Here is a 20,488-nt window from a genome sequence, read left to right on the forward strand (position 1 = left end):
TAAGCGCTTGACGAGTACCACTGTCATTATAAGATGTTTTCATTGGGAATGTGGGGAATCTTCATTAAAATGTTCTGCAGGCCTTGAAGTGCGAGAATCCAGCCTTACTGAAAATTCGGCAAATAAACGCTCTTCCAATCCTTTCGAAAGGTCGTATAAATGTCTCCAAGAACCCCAGCTTAATCATTTTCCAAATTCATTAATCTGTAATCTGAAGATTGTGTCCAAACACGTTTGTCCAAATCTCTCTGCGTACAATTTTTTCCAGGACCTGATTATCTTGCATCTACCCCAGTGCTTAGAACAGTGCCTGGCACATTGTAAGCGCTTGACAAGTACCACTATCATTATAAGATGTATTCGTTGGGAATGTGGGGAATCTTCATTAAAATGTTCTGCAGGACTTGAAGTGCGAGAATCCAGCCTTATTGAAAATTCAGCAAATAAACGCTCTTCCAATCCTTTCGAAAGGTCGTTTAAAATGTCTCCAAGAGCCCCAGCTTAATCATTTTCCAAATTCATTAATCTGTAATCTGAAGATTGTGTCCAAACACGTTTGTCCAAATCTCTTTGCGTACAATTTTTTCTAGGACCTGATTATCTTGCATCTACCCCAGTGCTTAGAACAGTGCCTGGCACGTAGTAAGCGCTTGACAAGTACCACTATCATTATAAAATGTATTCATTGGGAATGTGGGGAATCTTCATTAAAATGTTCTGCAGGGCTTGAAGTGCGAGAACCCAGCCTTTTTGAAAATTCAGCAAATAAACGCTCTTCCAATCCTTTCGAAAGGTCGTTTAAAATGTCTCCAAGAACCCCAGCTGAATCATTTTCCAAATTCATTAATCTGTAATCTGAAGATTGTGTCCAAACACGTTTGTCCAAATCTCTTTCCGTGCATTTTTTTCTGGGACCCGGAATGGTAAAGAATTGGGTATTTTTTAGGAGAACCCTCTTTAGGAATAAGCTCACTAAACTAAAAGCCTAGCGGATAGAGCCCAGGCCCGGGAGTGAGAAGGACTTGGGTTCCCATCTTGGCTCTGCCCCTTGCCTGCCGTGTGACCTTGGGCCGGTCCCTTCCCGTCCCTGGGTCTCAGTTTCCTCATCTGCAGAATGGGGATGGAGACTGTGTGGAACAGGGACCGTGTCCAATCATCGTCATCAATCGTATTTATTGAGCGCTTACTGTGTGCAGAGCACTGGACTAAGCGCTTGGGAAGTACAAATTGGCAACATATAGAGACAGTCCCTGCCCAACAGTGGGCTCACAGTCTAGAAGGGGGAGACAGAGAACAAAACCGAACATACTAACAAAATAAAATAAATAGAATAGATATGTGCAAGTAAAATAAAGAGTAATGAATATGTACAAACATATATACATATATACAGGTGCTGTGGGGAAGGGAAGGAGGTAAGATGGGGGGGATGGAGAGGAGGGAAGGGGCTCAGTCTGGGAAGGCCAATCTGATGAGTTTGTAGCTACCCCAGTGCTCAGACCAACGCCTGATATGTAGTAAGCGCCTCACAGGCACCATTCAAGAAACTGAAACAAACACCCGTTTATTGTGCCGGAGGGATAATTTCTTGCCGTTCATTTGTTCTCTCTCGGTTGCTTTCAGGCCCAACAGACTCCTGAGGCTCCGCTTCAATCATTTTGCTACGGAGTGTAGCTGGGACCACTTGTACGTTTACGACGGAGACTCCATTTACGCCCCGCTCCTGGCGGCCTTTAGGTAAGTTCTGGCGAAAACCAGATGTTAAATTGGGTGTCCGGTCATCCGGGGCGAAAGCGTTGCCGGTTCTTCTGGCCCTGACTCTTCTCGGAGAACGTAGCCCTGAGTTAGCCCAGTAGCCGTGAACGCGTCAGCCCGGCGAAGCGGCTAGAGCACGGACCCGGGAATCATCATCAGTCGTATTTATGGAGCGCTTACTGTGTGCAGAGCACTGTGCTAAGCGCTTGGGAAGTACAAATTGGCAACATGTAGAGACAGGCCCTACCCAACAGTGGGCTCACAGTTGGGGGTTCTTATCCGAGCCCCATCACTTGTCTCCTGTGGGACCATGGGCAGATCGCTTCTCTGGGCCTCAGTGCTCTCGTCTGTAAAATGGGGATTGAGACTGTGAGCCCCACGTGGGACAGGGACTGTGCCCAACCCAATTTGCTTGTATCCACCTCAGCGCTCTACTGTGCCTGGCACACAATAATTTATTTATCTTAATTTCTGACTCCTACTCTAGACTGTAAGCTCACTGTGGGTAGGGAACCACCTCTCCTCCTTCCCATCCCCCCCTCCCTACCTCCTTCCCCTCTCCACAGCACTTGTATATATTTGTACAGATTTATTACTCTATTTACTTGTACATATTTACTATTCTATTTGTTTTGTTAATGGTGTGCATATAGCTTTAATTCTTTGTTCTGACGATTTCGACACCTGTCTACATGTTTTGTTCTGTTGTCTGTCTCCCCATTCTATACTGGATAGGGACCGTCTCTATATGTTGCTGATTTGTACTTCCCAAGCGCTTAGTACAGTGCTCTGCACACAGTAAGCGCTCAAAAAAATATGATTGATTGACTTAACAAATACCACAATTATTATTGACTCACTGTGTCTTTCGCAGTCCAATTAATAGAAACATCTGTGTATCTCCCAAGCCACGTTTCCTCAACCGCATTTTTGTTTAGTATTTAATAATGATGGTATGTGTTAGGCGCTTACTATGTGCAGAGCACCGTTCTAAGCGCTGGGGAGCTTACAAGGTGACCAGGTTGTCCCACTGGGGGCCCACAGTCTTCATCCCCATTTTCCAGATGAGGGAACTGAGGCCCAGAGAAGTGAAGTGACTTGCCCACAGTCACACAGCGGACAGTTGGCGGAGCCGGGATTTGAACCCCTGACCTCCGACTCCAAAGCCCAGGCTCTTTCCATTTTAAACACGCTGCTTCTCTGTTGCTTACTACGTGCCAGGCTCTGTACTGAGCTCTGGGGTGGATCTAAAATAATCAGGTTAGACACTGTCCCTGTCCCACGTGAGGCTCACAGTCTTAATCCCCATTTTACATATCAATTAACTGAGTACCGTGCCAAGCACATAGTAAGCTCTTATCAAATACCATAAAAAGGAGACAGTTTAGTGAAGCAGTATGGCAACATTTGAGTCCAATTTAATTGTCAAACACTAAGTATCCAAGAAACCATTTGGTGCCCGCTGAATCAGAAGGCGTTTTATTACTACATATGCTTAGAGTGTGTTAAAATTCAACTTCTTCCTGGGCAAACGGTAATTTCAGTCCAGCGGATACAGATAACACGATTTGACCTCCAGCGTGGGGTGGTAAAAGTGGCTAGCTATTTTCTGCCTCCAAAGTCAAAGTGATCATCCCCTTCGTAAAAGTAATAATAATAATGTTGGCATTTGTAAAGCGCTTACTCTGTGCCAGGCGCTGTCCTAAGCGCCGGGGTCGATCCAAGCAAATCGGGTTGGACACAGTCCCTGTCCCACTTGAGGCTTACGGTCTCAATCCCCATTTTATGGTTGAGGGAACTGAGGCCCAGAGAAGTGAAGTGACTAGCCCAAGGTCACACAGCAGACAAGCGGTGGGCCCGGGGTTAGAGCCCGTGACCTTTTAACTCCTTGACCTTTTTCTGTCGCCACTATTTCATGCTGCTTCTCCGTGATAAGGGGCTTAGGGTTAGGGTTTTTCCTGAAGCAGGCAGAGTTTCCAAGCCGCGAATCCCCCAACAGTGAGGGCAACCTGAAAGGATTGCAGAGAGCAGAGAAATAGTATTTGTTGAGCATTACAGCGCAGTGAGCACTTGGAAAAACCAAAGAATGTACCCTGCCCACAAGGAGCTGCCCCTCTAAGGGGAGAGATGGATAGCAAAACGGTATTTCCAGATGGAGAAGTCAACGTAAATCATCGAATATAGCAAGCAAATGAGAGTGGGTATAATTAATGACACTAAGCACTGGAGACGAATAGTGGGTTGAGGCACGCCGGCTTGCCGGGTATCCGTCGGAGAGCTCATCACGGGCAGGGGACGTGCCCACCAGCCCTGGTTATGAAATCAACATAAATCATCGAATATGGAATAAACTCAAACGCAAGCAAATGAGAGTGGGTATAATTAATGACACTAAGCACTAGGGACGAATAGTGGGTTGAGACACGCTGGCTCGCCGGGTATCCGTCGAAGAGCTCATCACGGGCAGGGGACGTGCCTACCAGCTCTGGTTATTGGGCGAGCCGAAGCGCTTAGTACAGCGCCCTGCACACAGTGAACGTGATCGATTGATTGAGGTGACTTAATGATGGTCCTCACACCCAGGAAACGGCTCCATTTGGTGTCAGGCGGCATGGGTTTGGACGGGTGCGTTCGCTTTGGAGGTAATTTACTGTGGGAGAAAGGTCCATGCGTCTGTGAGCGCTTTTAATGAGTTTTCCGTCCCGGAGCTAACGAGACGGGTCGTAACACTTCGCCGCTCCCCTTTATTAAACCGCCCGGCCCGTTCCGAAGCCGGAGCAGACGGGGGCCAGAGCCCAAGATGAGGGCTTGCGGGGGAATTGTTCTCTACCGAGGTAAAAAGATTGCATTTTAGCTTGCATCACGTCTCTTTGTTGACACCGGAATCGCACTGCCCACTTAGAATCAATCAATCGTATTTATGGAGCGCTTACTGTGTGCAGAGCACTGTACTAAGCGCTTAGAAGGACAGTGCAGTTCCATCGCACTCGGCTCCAGAGAGCCCTTCTGGTCAGCGAACTGATTTGGGAGCAGTAGCAGATGCTGGGAATTTGGAGGAATGATGAGAAATGGCAGCCGTTGAAAAGCTCCTGATACCGAAACACAGAGAACATTCAAGACCTTTTTCCCCCCACAAAGGACACACAGCAGAGGACGGTGCTTAGTACAGTGCTCTGCACACAGTAAGCGCTCAATAAATACGATTGATTGATTGAGGAGTTGTGGAGCTGGGATTAAAACCCAGGTCCTTCTGACTCCCGGGCCGAAATTCAGAGAGCAGTCTAATAATGTTGGTATTTGCTGAGCGCCTACTCTGTGCCAGGCACTGTTCTAAGTGCCGGTGTGGGGGGGATACAAGGTAAACAAGGTTGTCCCACGTGGGCTCACGGTCTTAATCCCCATTTTCCAGATGAGGGAACTGAGGCCCAGAGAAGTGAGGTGACTTGCTGAAGGTCACACAGCAGGCAGGTAGCGGAGCTGGGATCAGAAACCAGGTGCTCCGCTGCCCAAAGTCGCATAGCTGACAAGTGGCGGAGCCGGGATTCATTCAATCGTACTTATTGAGCGCTTACTGTGTGCAGAGCACTGTGCTAAGCCTTTCCACTGAGCCACACTGCTTCTCACCTCTGTTTAAAAAAAATGGGATTTGTTAAGTGCTTACTGTGTCCCAGGTATTATACTGAGCGCTGAAGCAGTTACAAAGTATTCAGGTTGGACGCAGCCCACGTGGGGCTCCCGGCCTTCCCCCCCATTTTACAGATGAGGAAACTGAGGCCCAGAGAAGTAAAGTGACTTGCTGAAGGGATCAGAAACCAGGTGCTTCGATGCCCAAGTCCGATAACTGTCAGGGATGGTGTCCCTTCTGGGCTCTGTGGCCGTTTGGTGGGCAGCCTACATCAGATCAATCAGTCAATCAATCGTATTTATTGAGCGCTTACTGTGTGCAGAGCACTGTACTAAGCGCTTGGGAAGTACAGGTCGGCAACATATAGAGACAGTCCCTGCCCAACAGTGGGCTCACAGTCTAAAAGGGGGAGGCAGAAAACAAAACCAAACATACATCAGATCCCATTTTCCCACGATCGCCGTCCCCCAGCAGCGTCCTTCCTCCCCATTCATTCATTCATTCATTCATTCATTCATTCAGTCGTATCTATTAAGCGCCTACTGGATGCAGAGCACTGGCCTAAGCGCTGAAAATCTCAGCACTTCTTATTCGGCATCCGTGAAAGGTTCACCGAGGGTCCTTCGGGTTAAGCGCTTAGTACAGTGCTCCGCGCACAGTAAGCGCTCAGTAAATACCGTGGAATGAATTGGTGGGATTTGATGCCCTGCTATTCCGAACTCTTGTTTCCACCCCGGGCTGCTCCGGGGCTCCGTGCCGTAGATTGTCAGCTCGTTGTGGGCAGGGAATTTGTCTGTTTATTGCTCTGTTGTCCTCGCCCGAGTGCTTAGTCCAGTGCTCCGCACACAGTAAGCGCTCAATAAACACGATTGAACGAATGAATACTGAGGGGTCTTTTGGGCCCGCCTGCCTTCTCTCCGGTATTTCAACAGCCCCCACCGCCATCACGTCTGGTATTTTTATTTTTGAAAGGCCGGTTTCCCTCCCCTTTGGCCCCCGTGTCCGATCTTGCGGCCCGAAAGAATAATAACGGTATTTGTTGAGCGCTTACTACGGGCTGGGCACCGTACTAAGCACTGGAAATGGTGTCTGCGTTTCCAGGGACCCGCGGAAGCGACGGCAGTGGCTTGGGAGAGGTGGAGGGGGGCATTAAATGCCGGGAATGTGTCTGTTATATTGCTCTATTGTCGGTTCATTTCGGTTGTATTTATTGAGCGCTTTCTCTGTGCCAAGCACTGTACTGAGCGCTTGGGAGAGTAGAATATCATCATCAATCGTATTTATTGAGGGCTTACTGTGTGCAGAGCACTGTACTAAGCGCTTGGGAAGTACAAATTGGCAACATATAGAGACAGTCATCATCATCAATCGTATTTATTGAGCGCTTACTGTGTGCAGAGCACTGTACTAAGCGCTTGGGAAGTACAAATTGGCAACATATAGAGACAGTCCCTACCCAACAGTGGGCTCACAATCTAGAAGGGGGAGACAGAGAACAAAACCAAACATACTAACAAAATAAAATAAATAGAATAGATATGTACAAGTAAAATAAATAGAGTAATAAATATATACAAACATATATACAGGTGCTGTGGGGAAGGGAAGGAGATAAGATGGGGGGATGGAGAGGGGGATGAGGGCAGACACGTTCCTGCCCACGACGAGCTCACGGTCTAGTCTGTTGTCTTCTCCCGAGCGCTTAGTACAGTGCTGTCCACACAGTAAGCGCTCAATAAATACCCTTGACTGGCCGACTGACCTAACACATTTTCAGCAGCTGCAGAGGGTTTTTTTTTTCATGGTATTTCTTAAGTGCTTATATATGTGATCAGGTTGTCCCACGTGGGGCTCACAGTCTTAATCCCCATTTTACAGATGGTAAAGTAAGTGTAGACTCCCGCTGTTGTTTTTCTCACATTTCATTGAGTTTGATATTCCTGAGACCCACTGACGTGCAGTGAGGGCAACATGTATTTACTGTATTTACTAAGTGCTGTATATATGTGTATGTTTGTACATAATAATAATAATAATAATAATAATAATGGCGTTTGTTAAGCGCTTACTATGTGCAAAGCACTGTTCTAAGCGCTGGGGAGGTTACATGGTGATCAGGTTGTCCCACAGGGGGCTCACAGTCTTAATCCCCATTTTACAGATGAGGTAACTGAGGCACAGAGAATCATCATAATAATGGCATTTGTTAAGCGCTTACTATGTGCAAAGCACTGTTCTAAGCGCTGGGGAGGTTACAAGGTGATCAGGCCGTCCCACGGGGGGCTCCCAGTCTTAATCCCCATTTTCCAGATGAGGGAACTGAGGCCCAGAGAAGTGCAGTGACTTGCCCCAAGTCACCCAGCTGACAACCGGCGGAGCCGGGGTTGGAACCCACGGCCTCCGACTCCATATTTATTACTCTGTTTATTTTACTTCTACGTATTTATTCTATGTATTTTATTCTGTTAATCTGTCTTGTTTTGTTGTCCGTCTCCCCCTTCCAGACTGTGAGCCCGCTGTTGGGTCGGGACCGTCTCTATATGGTGCCCACTTGGACTTCCCAAGCGCTTAGTACAGTGCCCTGCACACAGTAAGCGCTCAATAAATACGATTGAATGAATGAATGCTTACTCTGTATCGTTCATCGGTTCATCCGGTCATATTTATTGAGCACTCGTGTGCAGAGCACTGTGTAAAGCACTTAGGGGAGTACAGTACAGCAATAAGCAGACACATTCCCTGCCCATGACGAGCTTACAGTCTAGAGATAGTATCAGACGATGAACCAGGCCGTGGCGTAGAGCCAAGCTGATCGTTGTCCCACGTGGGGCTCGCCGTCTCCATCCCCATTTTTTTCTTTTTTTTACAAATGAGGAAACTGAGGCACAGGGAAGTGACGTGACTTTTTTTACGGCGCTTACCATATTTTCGACACTGTTCTAAGCGCTGGGGTAGATGCCAAGTTGGACAGATGCGTCGTTTTACAGATGAGGAGACCGAGGCACGGCAAAGGGAAGTGACTTGTCCAAGGCGACGGAAGCGACGGAGCCGGGATTAGAACCCAGGTCCCCGACTCTCAGGCCCGTGCTCTTTCCCCTAGGCCCAACTGGTTCCCTTTAATTTAGACCTCTCCATCCCCCCCGTCTTACCTCCTTCCCTTCCCCACAGCACCTGTATATATGTTTGTACATATTTATTACTCTATTTATTGATTGATTTATTTTACTTGTCCATATCTATTCTATTTATTTTATTTTGTTAGTATGTTTGGTTTTGTTCTCTGTCTCCCCCTTTTAGACTGTGAGCCCACTGGTGGGTAGGGACTGTCTCCGTATGTTGCCAATTTGTACTTCCCAAGCGCTTAGTACAGCGCTCTGCACACAGTAAGCGCTCAATAAATACGATTGATGATGATGATGATCTACCAATTCTGTTGCCCTCCCCCGAGCTCCGCACACAGAGAGTGTCCAATAAATACCATCGACTTGCGCTGTCCTAAGCCCTGGGGGGGATCCAAGTTAATCAGGTCAGACACAGTCCCTGCCCCCATATGGGGCTCGCGGTCTTCATCCCCATTTCCCAGATGAGGGGACTGAGAGGCAAAGAAATGAAGCGCGTTGCCCAGGGTTACCCAGCAGACACGTGGCGGGGGTGGGATTAGAACCCAGATCCCTAGCCACTAAGCAGTGCTGCTTCTAAGCCTGCTTTTTCTAGGCGGTGCAGGGGGAATCCCAGTGAATATTCTCCCTGGCATTTTCAGGATTTCGCACAAGGATTTACGAAATACCTTGCGGCGGGTATTTGAGGGCCCCTGCCACTGTTCGTGGCGGGAGTTATTGGGGCTTCAGTTTGGGAGGGAGTGTTCCAAGCGATCCTTTTGAATAAAACGTGGATTTAGCAGGGTTTTTTTTCCCCCACCACTGGGAAGAAACAAAGCCCTTCTGTTCCCTCAGAAACCCTCGTCCGTTACCGTCAGAAAAACAAAGTTATAAATAACATCTCGTGTGATGTCACCAGGATGGGGGGGCCACGAAGATAATGGGGGTTACAGTTGTCCGAGCTTGTCCGCGAGCCCCAGGAGCCTCACGGGTGTCGTAATAATTACGGTACTTGTTCCGCACTATGTGCCGAGCAATGTTCTAAGCGTTGGGTATGATACAAACTAAGAATAATAATAATAATAATTGTGGTATTTGTTCAGCACTCACTACGTGCCAAGCGCTAGGGTAGATACAAGGTAATCAGGTTGTCCCACGTGGGGCTCACAGTCTTAATCCCCATTTTCCAGATGAGGTCACTGAGGCCCAGAGACGTGAAGCGACTTGCCCAAAGTCACCCAGCTGACAAGTGGCAGAGCCGGGATTAGAACCCACGACCTCCGACTCCCTCGCCCAGGCTCTTTCTACTAAGCCACGCCGCTATTCTATTTATTTTATTTTGTTGGTATGTTGGGTTTTGTTCTCTGTCTCCCCCTTTTCGACTGTGAGCCCACTGTTGGGTAGGGACTGTCTCTATATGTTGCCGATTTGGACTTCCCAAGCGCTTAGTACAGTGCTCTGCACATAGTAAGCGCTCAATAAATACGATTGATGATGATGATGCTTCTCCGGTCAGGCCGGGCGCAGTCTCTGTCCCACAGGGGGTTCACACTCTTATCCCCATTTTACAGACGAGGGATCCGGGGCCCAGAGAAGTGACCTCATTCATTCAATTCAGTCGTATTTACGGAGTGCTTAGTGTGTGCAGAGCGCTGTACTAAACGCTTGGAAAGTTCAATTCGGCAAGGGAGGCAATCCCTACCCAACAACGGGCTCGCGGTCTAGAAGGGGGAGACAGACAACAAAATGAAACAAGTAGACAGGCGTTAATAGCGAAGGGAAAGGGAAGAAAGGAAGAGGGAGGGGAAGGGGTGCTTTGCACATAGTAAGCGCTTAATAAATGCCATCATTATTATTATTATTAAGGGGGATGGAGGGAGTGGGGGAAAGAGAGAGAAAAGAGAAGTGGCCTGGAGTCCTGTTTGACAGGGGTGGTCTGCCACTTCTGTCCGAGATTAGTTCAGCCCCCCGTGCCTAGAGACACTTGTCTCCTTGTTTTGTCGTCCGTCTCCCCCTTCTAGACTGGGAGCCCACTGCTGGGTAGGGACCGTCTCTATCTGGTGCCGACTCGGACTTCCCAAGCGCTTAGTACAGTGCTCTGCACACAGTAAGCGCTCAATAAATGCGATTGAATGAATGAGGCCTTCCCAGACTGAGCCCCCTCCTTCCCCTCCGCCTTACCTCCTTCCCCTCCCCACAGCACCTGTGTATATGTATAGATGTTTGTACGGATTTATTACTCTATTCATTTTATTTGTACATATGTATTCTATTTTATTTTGTTAATATGGTTTGTTTTGTTCTCTGTCTCCCCCTTCTCGACTGTGAGCCCACTGCTGGGTAGGGACCGTCTCTATCTGTTGCCGACTCGTACTTCCCAAGCGCTTAGTACAGTGCTCTGCACACAGTAAGCGCTCAATAAATGCGATTGAATGAATGAGGCCTTCCCAGACTGAGTCCCCTGCTTCCCCTCCGCCTTACCTCCTTCCCCTCCCCACAGCACCTGTGTATATGTATAGATGTTTGTACGGATTTATTACTCTATTCATTTTATTTGTACATATGTATTCTATCTATTTTATTTTGTTAATATGGTTTGTTTTGTTGTCTGTCTCCCCCTTCTAGACTGTGAGCCCGCTGTTGGGTAGGGACTGTCTCTAGATGTTGCCGACTTGTACTTCCCAAGCGCTTAGTCCAGTGCTCTGCACACAGTAAGCGCTCAATAAATACTATTGAATGAATGAGGCCTTCCCAGACTGAGCCCCCTCCTTCCCCTCCGCCTTACCTCCTTCCCCTCCCCACAGCCCCTGTATATATGTTTAGATGTTTGTACGGATTTATTACTCTATTTATTTGTTTATTTTATCTGTCCATATGTCTTCTATTTATTTTATTTTGTTAATATGGTTTGTTTTGTTCTCTGTCTCCCCCTTCTCGACTGTGAGCCCACTGCTGGGTAGGGACCGTCTCTATCTGTTGCCGACTTGTACTTCCCAAGCGCTTAGTCCAGTGCTGTGCACACAGTAAGCGCTCAATAAATACGATTGATTGATTGATTCCCAAGCGCTTAGTACAGTGCTGTGCACACAGTAAGCGCTCAATAAATACTATTGAATGAATGAATGAATGGAGCAGGAGGAAACCAGAGGTCTCTGGATAGGCTTTCAGTTTGGGGGCCCTTCCTGGTGCAGCAAACACATTGGAGGGCGGGCACAGTGGTTCCCCACAATCAATCAATATCGTATTTATTGAGCGCTTACTGTGTGCAGAGCACTGTACTAGGCTCTTGGGAAGTACACGTTGGCAACATAGAGAGACAGTCCCTACCCAACAGTGGGTTCATCATCATCATCATCATCATCAATCGTATTCATTGAGCGCTTCCTGTGTGCAGAGCACTGTACTAGGCGCTTGGGAAGTCCAAGTTGGCAACATATAGAGACAGTCCCTACCCAACAGTGGGTTCATCATCATCATCATCATCATCAATCGTATTCATTGAGCGCTTCCTGTGTGCAGAGCACTGTACTAGGCGCTTGGGAAGTCCAAGTTGGCAACATATAGAGACAGTCCCTACCCAACAGTGGGTTCATCATCATCATCATCAATCGTATTCATTGAGCGCTTCCTGTGTGCAGAGCACTGTACTAGGCGCTTGGGAAGTCCAAGTTGGCAACATATAGAGACAGTCCCTACCCAACAGTGGGTTCAGGTCAGGGGTGAGCCAGGGGAAGAGTGTGTCGGCTTGAACAAGTTGGGGGGTTTCACCCCTTCTGTGAGGGGCGTCTTGACCCTATGCCAAGCGCGCACTTTTTCAGCAAGTTGGCATCTGCCTAGGCAGAGGCGGACGCTCCCCTGGTTTGATCTGCCCTGCGGAAGAGCTGTAGACACCGTGAGCTTTCTGCCCTTCGGCCTGGGGGGAAGAAAAGGGGCCTGGGAGTTGGAAGGACCTGGGTTCTAATCCCCGCCCTGCCCCTGATCTGCCGCGGGACCTCGGGCTGGTCACTTCACTCGCCTGGGCCTCAGTTCCCTCACCTGTAAAACGGGGATTGAGACAGTGAGCCCCACATGGGACAGGAACCGTGTCCGACCCGATTTGCCAACGTCCAGCCCAGCGTTTAGTACCAGGCCTGGCACGTAGGAAGCACTTAACAGATGCCGTTATTATTATTTACCTGAGCGCTTCAAGCAGTGTCCAGCACGGAGTAAGCACTTAACAAGTATTACCGTCATTATTAGTGTTATTATTCCACAGACAGCGAGGCCCACATGGGACAGGAACCGTGTCCAACCCGATTTGCCAACGTCCACCCCAGCGTTTAGTACCAGGCCTGGCACGTAGGAAGCACTTAACAGATGCCATTATTATTATTTACCTGAGCGCTTCAAGCAGTGTCCGGCACGGAGTAAGCACTTAACAAGTATTACTGTCATTATTCCACTTACCGTTTTGAATAACGGCCCCTCTCCCCCTTTCAGTGGCCTCATCGTCCCCGAGAGGAACGGCAACCAGACGGTCCCAGAAGTGGTGGCCACCTCGGGCTACGTCCTGCTCCACTTCTTCAGCGACGCAGCCTACAATCTGACGGGATTCAACATCACCTACAAGTAAGCAGGGGGCCGGTTCACGGACCCTGACCCGCCGCCCAGACCGAAGCTCCCCGCGTCAACCGTTTGGGTAGCGGAGGATTTCCTCTCCGGGCTTGAAGACGCGCCTGGGAAGCCGGCGCCTTCCTCTTACAGAGAGGAAACCGATTTTTAATTTCAGGGTCACAGCTCCCTTGGGCCGCAGCGGGGCCGGCAGTGAAAGAAGTTATGGGGGTGTAGCTACAGTGTAGGCGATCTGAGGGGAGACGGAGTTTGATTGCCCATCAATCACTCAATCACTCATACCATTCATAAGCTCCCTGTAATAATAATCATCATAACAACAACAATAATGATGATGGTATTTTTTAAGCGCTTACTATGCGCCAAGCACCGTTCTAAGCACTAGGGTAGATACGAGGTAATCAGGCTGCCCCGCGTGGGGCTCACAGTCTTAATCCCCATTTTACAGCTGAGGGAACTGAGGCACAGAGAGGTGAAGTGATTTGCCCAAAGTCACACAGCTGACGAGTGACGGAGCTGGGACTACAACCCATGTATATATGTATATATGTCTGTACATATTTATTACTCTATTTATTTTATTTGTACATATCTATTCTATTTATTTTATTTTGTTAGTATGTTTGGTTTTGTTCTCTGTCTCCCCCTTTTAGACTGTGAGCCCACTGTTGGGTAGGGACCGTCTCTATCTGTTGCCAATTTGTACTTCCCAAGCGCTTAGTACAGTGCTCTGCACGCAGTAAGCGCTCAATAAATACGATTGATGATGATGATGATGATGACCTCTGACTCCCAAGCCCCCGTGCTTTCCACTAATCAATCAATCAATCAGTCATATTTATTGAGCGCTTACTGTGTGCAGAGCACTGTACTAAGCGCTTGGGAAGTACAAGTTGGCAACATATAGAGACGGTCCCTTCCCAACAGTGGGCTCACAGTCTAAAAAGCTCGTTGTGGACGGGGAATGTTTCTGTTTATTGTTCTTTTGGACTTTCCCCAAGCGCCTAGTTCAGTACTGACTGACTTTGATTCCAAGGCCCTTTCCATTAGGCCCGACTGCTTCCTCAGCATTCGTTCATTTATTCAGCCATATTTACTGAGCGCTTACTCTAAGCAAAGCACTGTACTGAGCACTTAGGGGAGTACAGTGTAACAACAAACAGACACATTCCTGCCCACAAAAGCCCTCAGTCTAGAGAGGGAGACGGACATTAATATAAAGAAATTACAGATATGTACTATCTATATCTACATCTACACACAGATATATACAGCACTCTATTAAGCACTGGGAAAAAAATATAGAGGTGGGAAATAAAAGGGCAGAGTGGCCTAGTGGTTGGCACACGGGTTTGGGAATCAAAGTCAGTCCGTCAGAAGGACCGGGGCTCTAAACCCGGCTCTGTCATTTGTCTGTTTGGGATCTTGGACAAGTCACTTCACTTCTCTGGGCCTCAGTTGCCTCATCCGTAAAATGGAGATTAAAACAGTGAGCCCCACGTTGTCCCGACCTGATTAGCTTGTATCTACCCCAGCACTCAGTACAGTGCCTGGCGCGCAGTAAGTGCTTAACAAATACCGTGGAAAAAAAATAATAAAGATATAGACCTTGTACCTTGGAGGGGCTCACAATCTATGAAAATAGTTTCAGGAGAGGAATGGAGACACATTGGGACAATTCAGTCGTATTTACTGTGTCCTTACTGAGTGCAGAGCACAAACATTGGGACAATTCATTCAGTCATATTTACTGTGCCCTTACTGAGTGCAGAGCACATACATTGGGACAATTCATTCAGTCATATTGACTGTGCCCTTACTGAGTGCAGAGCACTATATTAAACACTCAGAAGAGGACAAAATAATAATAAACACAGTAAGTTCATGCCCAGTGAAACGTTAAAACACCCCAAGTACAGGGACAGATACGCAGACGGACAGATGAGAGGCCCTTTTGGGTTGCAATTCGTGCGAAATCAGGTTCAAGGTCTTCATCGATTCCTCTTGTTCCCAGACTTTGGCCACCTATGTTAGATACTTCCGCATGAGACTATTTCCTCATTCGCTTTTGGCGTTCAATCATTAACCGGTTCTGTACCCAGGTTCTCTGGGACTTAATCACGTTTCCCTCCGTGGCGGTTGAAAACTTCCTTATCGATTGTGCTCCGTCACACGGGGCCGAGAACAGTGGGCATCAGGCAGTGGGTCAGAGGTAGTTAGTGAGCGCTTACTGTGTCCAGAGCACTGTACCAACCGCTTGGGAGAGGACAATATAGCAGAGTTGGTAGGTGCAGGGCTTTCCCACAAGGAGCTTACAGTCTTCAGGCCGAGAAAGACATGAAAACAGATCAGAGAAAGAGGAAATAAAGTATAAGGGTTGCCCCATCCTGCCTTACCTCGCTGCTCTCTTCCTCCGGCCTGGCCCGCACATTCTGCTTCCTCACGGTGCTCCCATCTCATCTTTTTCGCCACCAACCCCTTACCCTCATTCTCCCCAAGCCCAAAACCCCTGTAGACACTGCTCTCCCAATCCATCCATCAATCGGTGGTGTTCACTGAGCACTTACTATGTGCAGGGCGCTGTTTTCTGCGCTTGGGAGAGTGCAATACGAGAGAAATGAAGCAGACACATTCCCTGCCCCTCAAAGCCTTGATAAGGTCACAGCTCCTCAATCAATCAATCGTATTTATTGAGCGCTTACTATGTGCAGAGCACTGTACTAAGCGCTTGAAGAAGGCTTCAGGAAGCCTTCCTAGATTTCCTCTCCCTATTGTGTGCCCTACGCAGACTGTGAGCCCACTGTTGGGTAGGGACCGTCTCTCTATGTTGCCAACTTGGACTTCCCAAGCGCTTAGTACAGTGCCCTGCACACAGTAAGCGCTCAATAAATACGATTGATGATGATGATTTGGATCTGTACCCTTTGAGCACTCGCTTATTCACCCCTCCCTCGGCCCCACGGCGCTTACGTAGAGATCTGTATTAATGTAATAAAGTAATGATCATTTAATGAGAAGCAGCGTGGCCTCAGGGAGAGAGCCCGGGCCTGAGCGAAGGAGCTGGATTCTAATCCCGGCTCCACCACCCGTCTCCTGCGTGACCTTGGGCAATCACTTGACTTCTCTGACTTTGCCCGGACTTTGGAGTCAGAGGGCATGGGTTCAAATCCCGGCTCCGCCAAGTGTCAGCCGTGTGACTTCGGGCCAGTCACTTCACTTCTCTGTAAAATGGGGATTGAGACTGTGGGCCCCATGAGGGACAACCTGATAATCTTGTAGCCTCCCCAGCGCTTAGAACAGTGCTTTGCACATAGTAAGCGCTTAATATTATTATTATTATTATTATTCTCTGGCCGTCCATTCCTTCAGCTGGAAAACGAGGGTGAAGGTTGCGATCCCCACGTGGGTCGCGGACTGTGTCCAAGCTGATCGTCTTGTATCTACCCCGTACTTAGTACAGAGTTTGACACACAGTAAGCACTTAAATCTCAGAAAAAAGAAAACAACTCTATTGTACCGTCCCAAGCGCTTTAGTACGGTGTTCTACCACACGGTAAGCGCTCAGTACAGTGCTCTACCACGGAGTAAGCGCTCAGTCAGTAGCGTTGAGCGACTGTTCTCTCTCCGTCCCTCTCTTTCTGCCTTCCGCTCCTTCTCTCTCTCTCCCCCTCTTCTCCAGTCTCTCCCTTGTTAGCTGGGTGGGAATAACCCTATTCCTTCCCATTCCTTCCACATCCCATTCGTTCCAAGTCTTCCAATCCTGCCTCTCCCCGTTTTTTCCCCCGCTGGCACTCTTGTAGGGGAGGGTTCCCCTCGAAGCAGCCCGGGAAGGGCGGTGGCTGGGACGTGACCTCTGCCCCGTCTCCTCCCCTCCCGGCGCGGCACTTTTCCAGAACTGATGGTGTGAAGGAAGCCTTTATTTCTTTTTTTTTTATGGTATTTGTAGAGCACTTACTATGTTCCAGGCACTGCGTGAAGTGCTGGCGTAGACGCAGACGGGTAAAGTTCGACACAGTTCACGCCCCGCGTGGGGCTCACGGTCTTCATCCCTGCTTTCCACAAGAGGGAACTCAGTCATGGAGAAGCGACTTACCTATGCTCACCCAGCAGACAAGGGGCCGAGCCGGGATTAGAACCCGTGACCTTGGTACAGGGCTCTGCACACAGTAAGCGCTCAATAAATACGATTGATGATGATGATGATGATGACCTTCTCACCCCCCGGCCTGGATTCTGTCCACTAGACCAGGCCGCATCTCACTAGACGGGTGGGTGGACAAGAGCCGCCAGAACTGGCTCTTTTGGGCAAGCAACGTGCCTGCCGTCTCTGCTCTGTGGTCATCATCATCATCAATCGTATTTATTGAGCGCTTACTATGTGCAGGGCACTGTACTAAGCGCTTGGGAAGTACAAATTGGCAACATATAGAGACCTCTCCCTCGCGCTTAGTCAGCACGCAATAAATAGGATTGTTTCATAGGCGTAGGCCTTCTCAGAGCGGATGGAAGCAGGGGATGATTTGGGGAGCGCGACGGGGTTGAGGGGCCCGGGACCCGGAGGCAGCCCTGCTGGGAAGGAATTGGGGTCCCCCCCGTGAGACAAGAAGTCCACTTGAGGGTAATAAGGGCTAGCGATCTTTGGGGTGACGTGAGTGGCGCCGTATTAAAGAACTCCCCGCGGACCGGCAAACGGAGGGGTCGTGAGCGGGACTGTGGTCAAGAGCTCCCCTGGGCTAGCGATCGGGGGGACGTGGGTGTCCCCGTGGGCTAGCGGTTGGGGGGGACGCGAGCGGCAGTGGGGTCAAGAACCGCCCGCGTCAGTGGCTGATGTGATTTTTTCCTCCCCGTGCCCGTGCCAGCTTGGACACGTGCCCCAGTGACTGCTCCGGGCGAGGAGAGTGCCAGCCGAGCAACAGCAGCGGCACGGTGGCGTGCCAGTGCTCGCCCAGCTGGACCGGCGAGGCCTGCGATGTCCCCCGCTGCCCGGCCCAGTGCGGCGGCCCCTCGCGCGGCTTCTGCAACGCCAGCGATGCCCGCGGTTGCTCCTGCTCACCCGGCTGGCAGGGTGAGTAGCCAGGCGCGCCTTCAGCCACCAACGGTCACCCGCGGGCCGACAGATGAGTCAGGCAGGCGAATGTGGCGGGACTGAATGACAGGCTGAAAAGCACCCCCCACCCCTTTTCTTTATACGGTACTTAATAATAATAATAATGATGATGGCATTTGTTAAGCGCTTACTATGTGCAGGGCACTGTTCCAAGCGCCGGGGGGGGATACAAGGTGATCAAGTTGTCCCACGGGGGGCTCACAGTCTTCATCCCCATTTTCCAGATGAGGGAACGGAGGCTCAGAGAAGCGAAGCGACTTGCCCGAGGTCACACAGCAGACACGTGGCGGGGCCGGGATGCGAACCCATGACTTCGGACTCCAAATAATAATAATAATAATAATGATGATGATGGCATTTGTTAAGCGCTTACTATGTGCAGAGCACTGTTCTAAGCGCCGGGGGGGGGGGAATACAAGGTGATCAAGTTGTCCCACGGGGGGCTCACAGTCTTAATACCCCTTTTCCAGATGAGGGAACGGAGGCTCAGAGAAGCGAAGCGACTTGCCCGAGGTCACACAGCAGACCCGTGGCGGGGCCGGGATGCGAACCCATGACTTCGGACTCCAAATAATAATAATAATGATAATGATGATGATGGCATTTGTTAAGCGCTTACTATGTGCAGAGCACTGTTCTAAGCGCTGTGGGGATATAACGTGATCAGGTTGTCCCACGTGGGGCTCACAGTCAATCCCCATTTTACAGATGAGGTAACTGAGGCTCAGAGAAGTTAAGTGACTTGCCCAAGGTCACACAGCAGACGTGTGGCAGAGCGGGGATTTGAACCCATGACCTTTGACTCCAAAGCCCGGGCTCTTTCCAGTGAGCCACGCTGCTTCTCCTGTCTGCTCATTATGGTAGTTGTTAAAGGCGCTTACTATGTGCCAGGTCCCGTCCAGCGCTCATAACAGTGCCTGGCACATAATAAGCACTTCACAAGTACCAGAATGATCATAATAATAAAAAGTAATCATTATGGTACCTGCGTGAAGCGCCTACTATGTGCCAAGCACCGATCTAAGCAGTGGGGTAAGTACAAGTGAATCAGGTTGGGCACAGTCCCCGTCCCACGTGGGGCTCACGCTCTTATCCCCATTTTGCAGATTGACTGAGGCCCAATCAATCAATCAATCGTATTTATTGAGCGCTTACTGTGTGCAGAGCACTGTACTGAGCGCTTGGGAAGTCCAAGTCGGCAACATATAGCGACGGTCCCTACCCGACAGTGGGCTCACAGTCTAGAAGGGGGAGACAGAGAAGTGACTTGCCCAGGGTCACAGAGCACACAGGTGGTGGAGGCGGGATTAGAACCCAGGACCTTCTGATCCCCAGGCCCGTGTCCTAGCCACGGAGCCGTGCTGTGACTACTAAGCGCCGGGGCAGGGGTCAGCAAATCAGGTTGGACGCCGTCTCGGCCCCGCGCGGGGCTCACAGTCTTAACCCCCTTTTTATGGATGAGGTAACCGAGGCAGGGAGGAGTGCCGTGGCTTGCCCAAGGTCACACAGTCGGGATTCAAACCCAGGACCTCTGTCTCCCAGGCCTGGGCTCTATCCACTAGGCTGCTCTGCTTCTCCATCGAAAGTGCACATAGTAAGCGCTCAATAAATACGATTGATTGATTGATTGATTGATTGATTGATTGATTGAAAGTCCCCACCGACAGGGCGGTGGGCTTCTCAGATGCCCCCCCCCATCACCACCACTGTCTGATTGAACTAAGCATTTTTTTAAAAAATGACATTTAAGTGCTTACTATGTGCCAGGCACTGTGGCTCACTGGCAAGAGCCTGGGCTTGGGAGTCGGAGGTCCTGGGTTCTAATCCTGCCCCCGCCACTTGTCAGCTGGGTGGTTTTGGGCTAATCGCTCCACTTCTCTGGGCCTCAGTTACCTCATTCATTCATTCATTCGATCGTATTTATTGAGCGCTTACTGTGTGCAGAGCACTGTACTAAGCGCTTGGGAAGTCCAAGTCGGCAACATCTAGAGACGGTCCCTACCCAACAGCGGGCTCACGGTCTAGAAGGGGGTGACGGACAACAAAACCAAACATGCGGGCAGGTGTCAAGTCATCAGAATAAAGAGAAGTAAAGCTAGATTTATTCATTCATTCAGTCGTATTTATTGAGCGCTTACTGTGTGCAGAGCACTGTACTAAGCGCTTGGGAAGTACAAGTCGGCAACATATAGAGACGGTCCCGACCCAACAGCGGGCTCACGGTCTAGAAGGATGATGGCAGAGGCCAGGACTTTCTGCAGAAAATATATCCACGGAGTCGCTATGAATCAG

The 20,488-nt window shown here is 49.5% G+C and overlaps 1 protein-coding gene across 2 annotated transcripts in view; it reads left to right on the plus strand.

Annotated features, from left to right (window-relative positions):
- The window catches only part of ATRN (attractin), a 207,032-nt gene that overhangs the window by 66,488 nt on the left and 120,056 nt on the right, over window positions 1–20,488 (plus strand). For both annotated transcript variants that reach the window (XM_038744636.1, XM_038744637.1), the window contains exons 3-5: window positions 1,624–1,737; window positions 12,958–13,086; window positions 17,949–18,154. In XM_038744636.1, the coding sequence (XP_038600564.1) occupies window positions 1,624–1,737; window positions 12,958–13,086; window positions 17,949–18,154 (449 nt within the window). The remainder of the gene's footprint in view (window positions 1–1,623; window positions 1,738–12,957; window positions 13,087–17,948; window positions 18,155–20,488) is intronic.

Source organism: Tachyglossus aculeatus, chromosome 4 (assembly GCF_015852505.1).
Source record: "Tachyglossus aculeatus isolate mTacAcu1 chromosome 4, mTacAcu1.pri, whole genome shotgun sequence".
Classification (NCBI taxonomy): domain Eukaryota; kingdom Metazoa; phylum Chordata; class Mammalia; order Monotremata; family Tachyglossidae; genus Tachyglossus; species Tachyglossus aculeatus.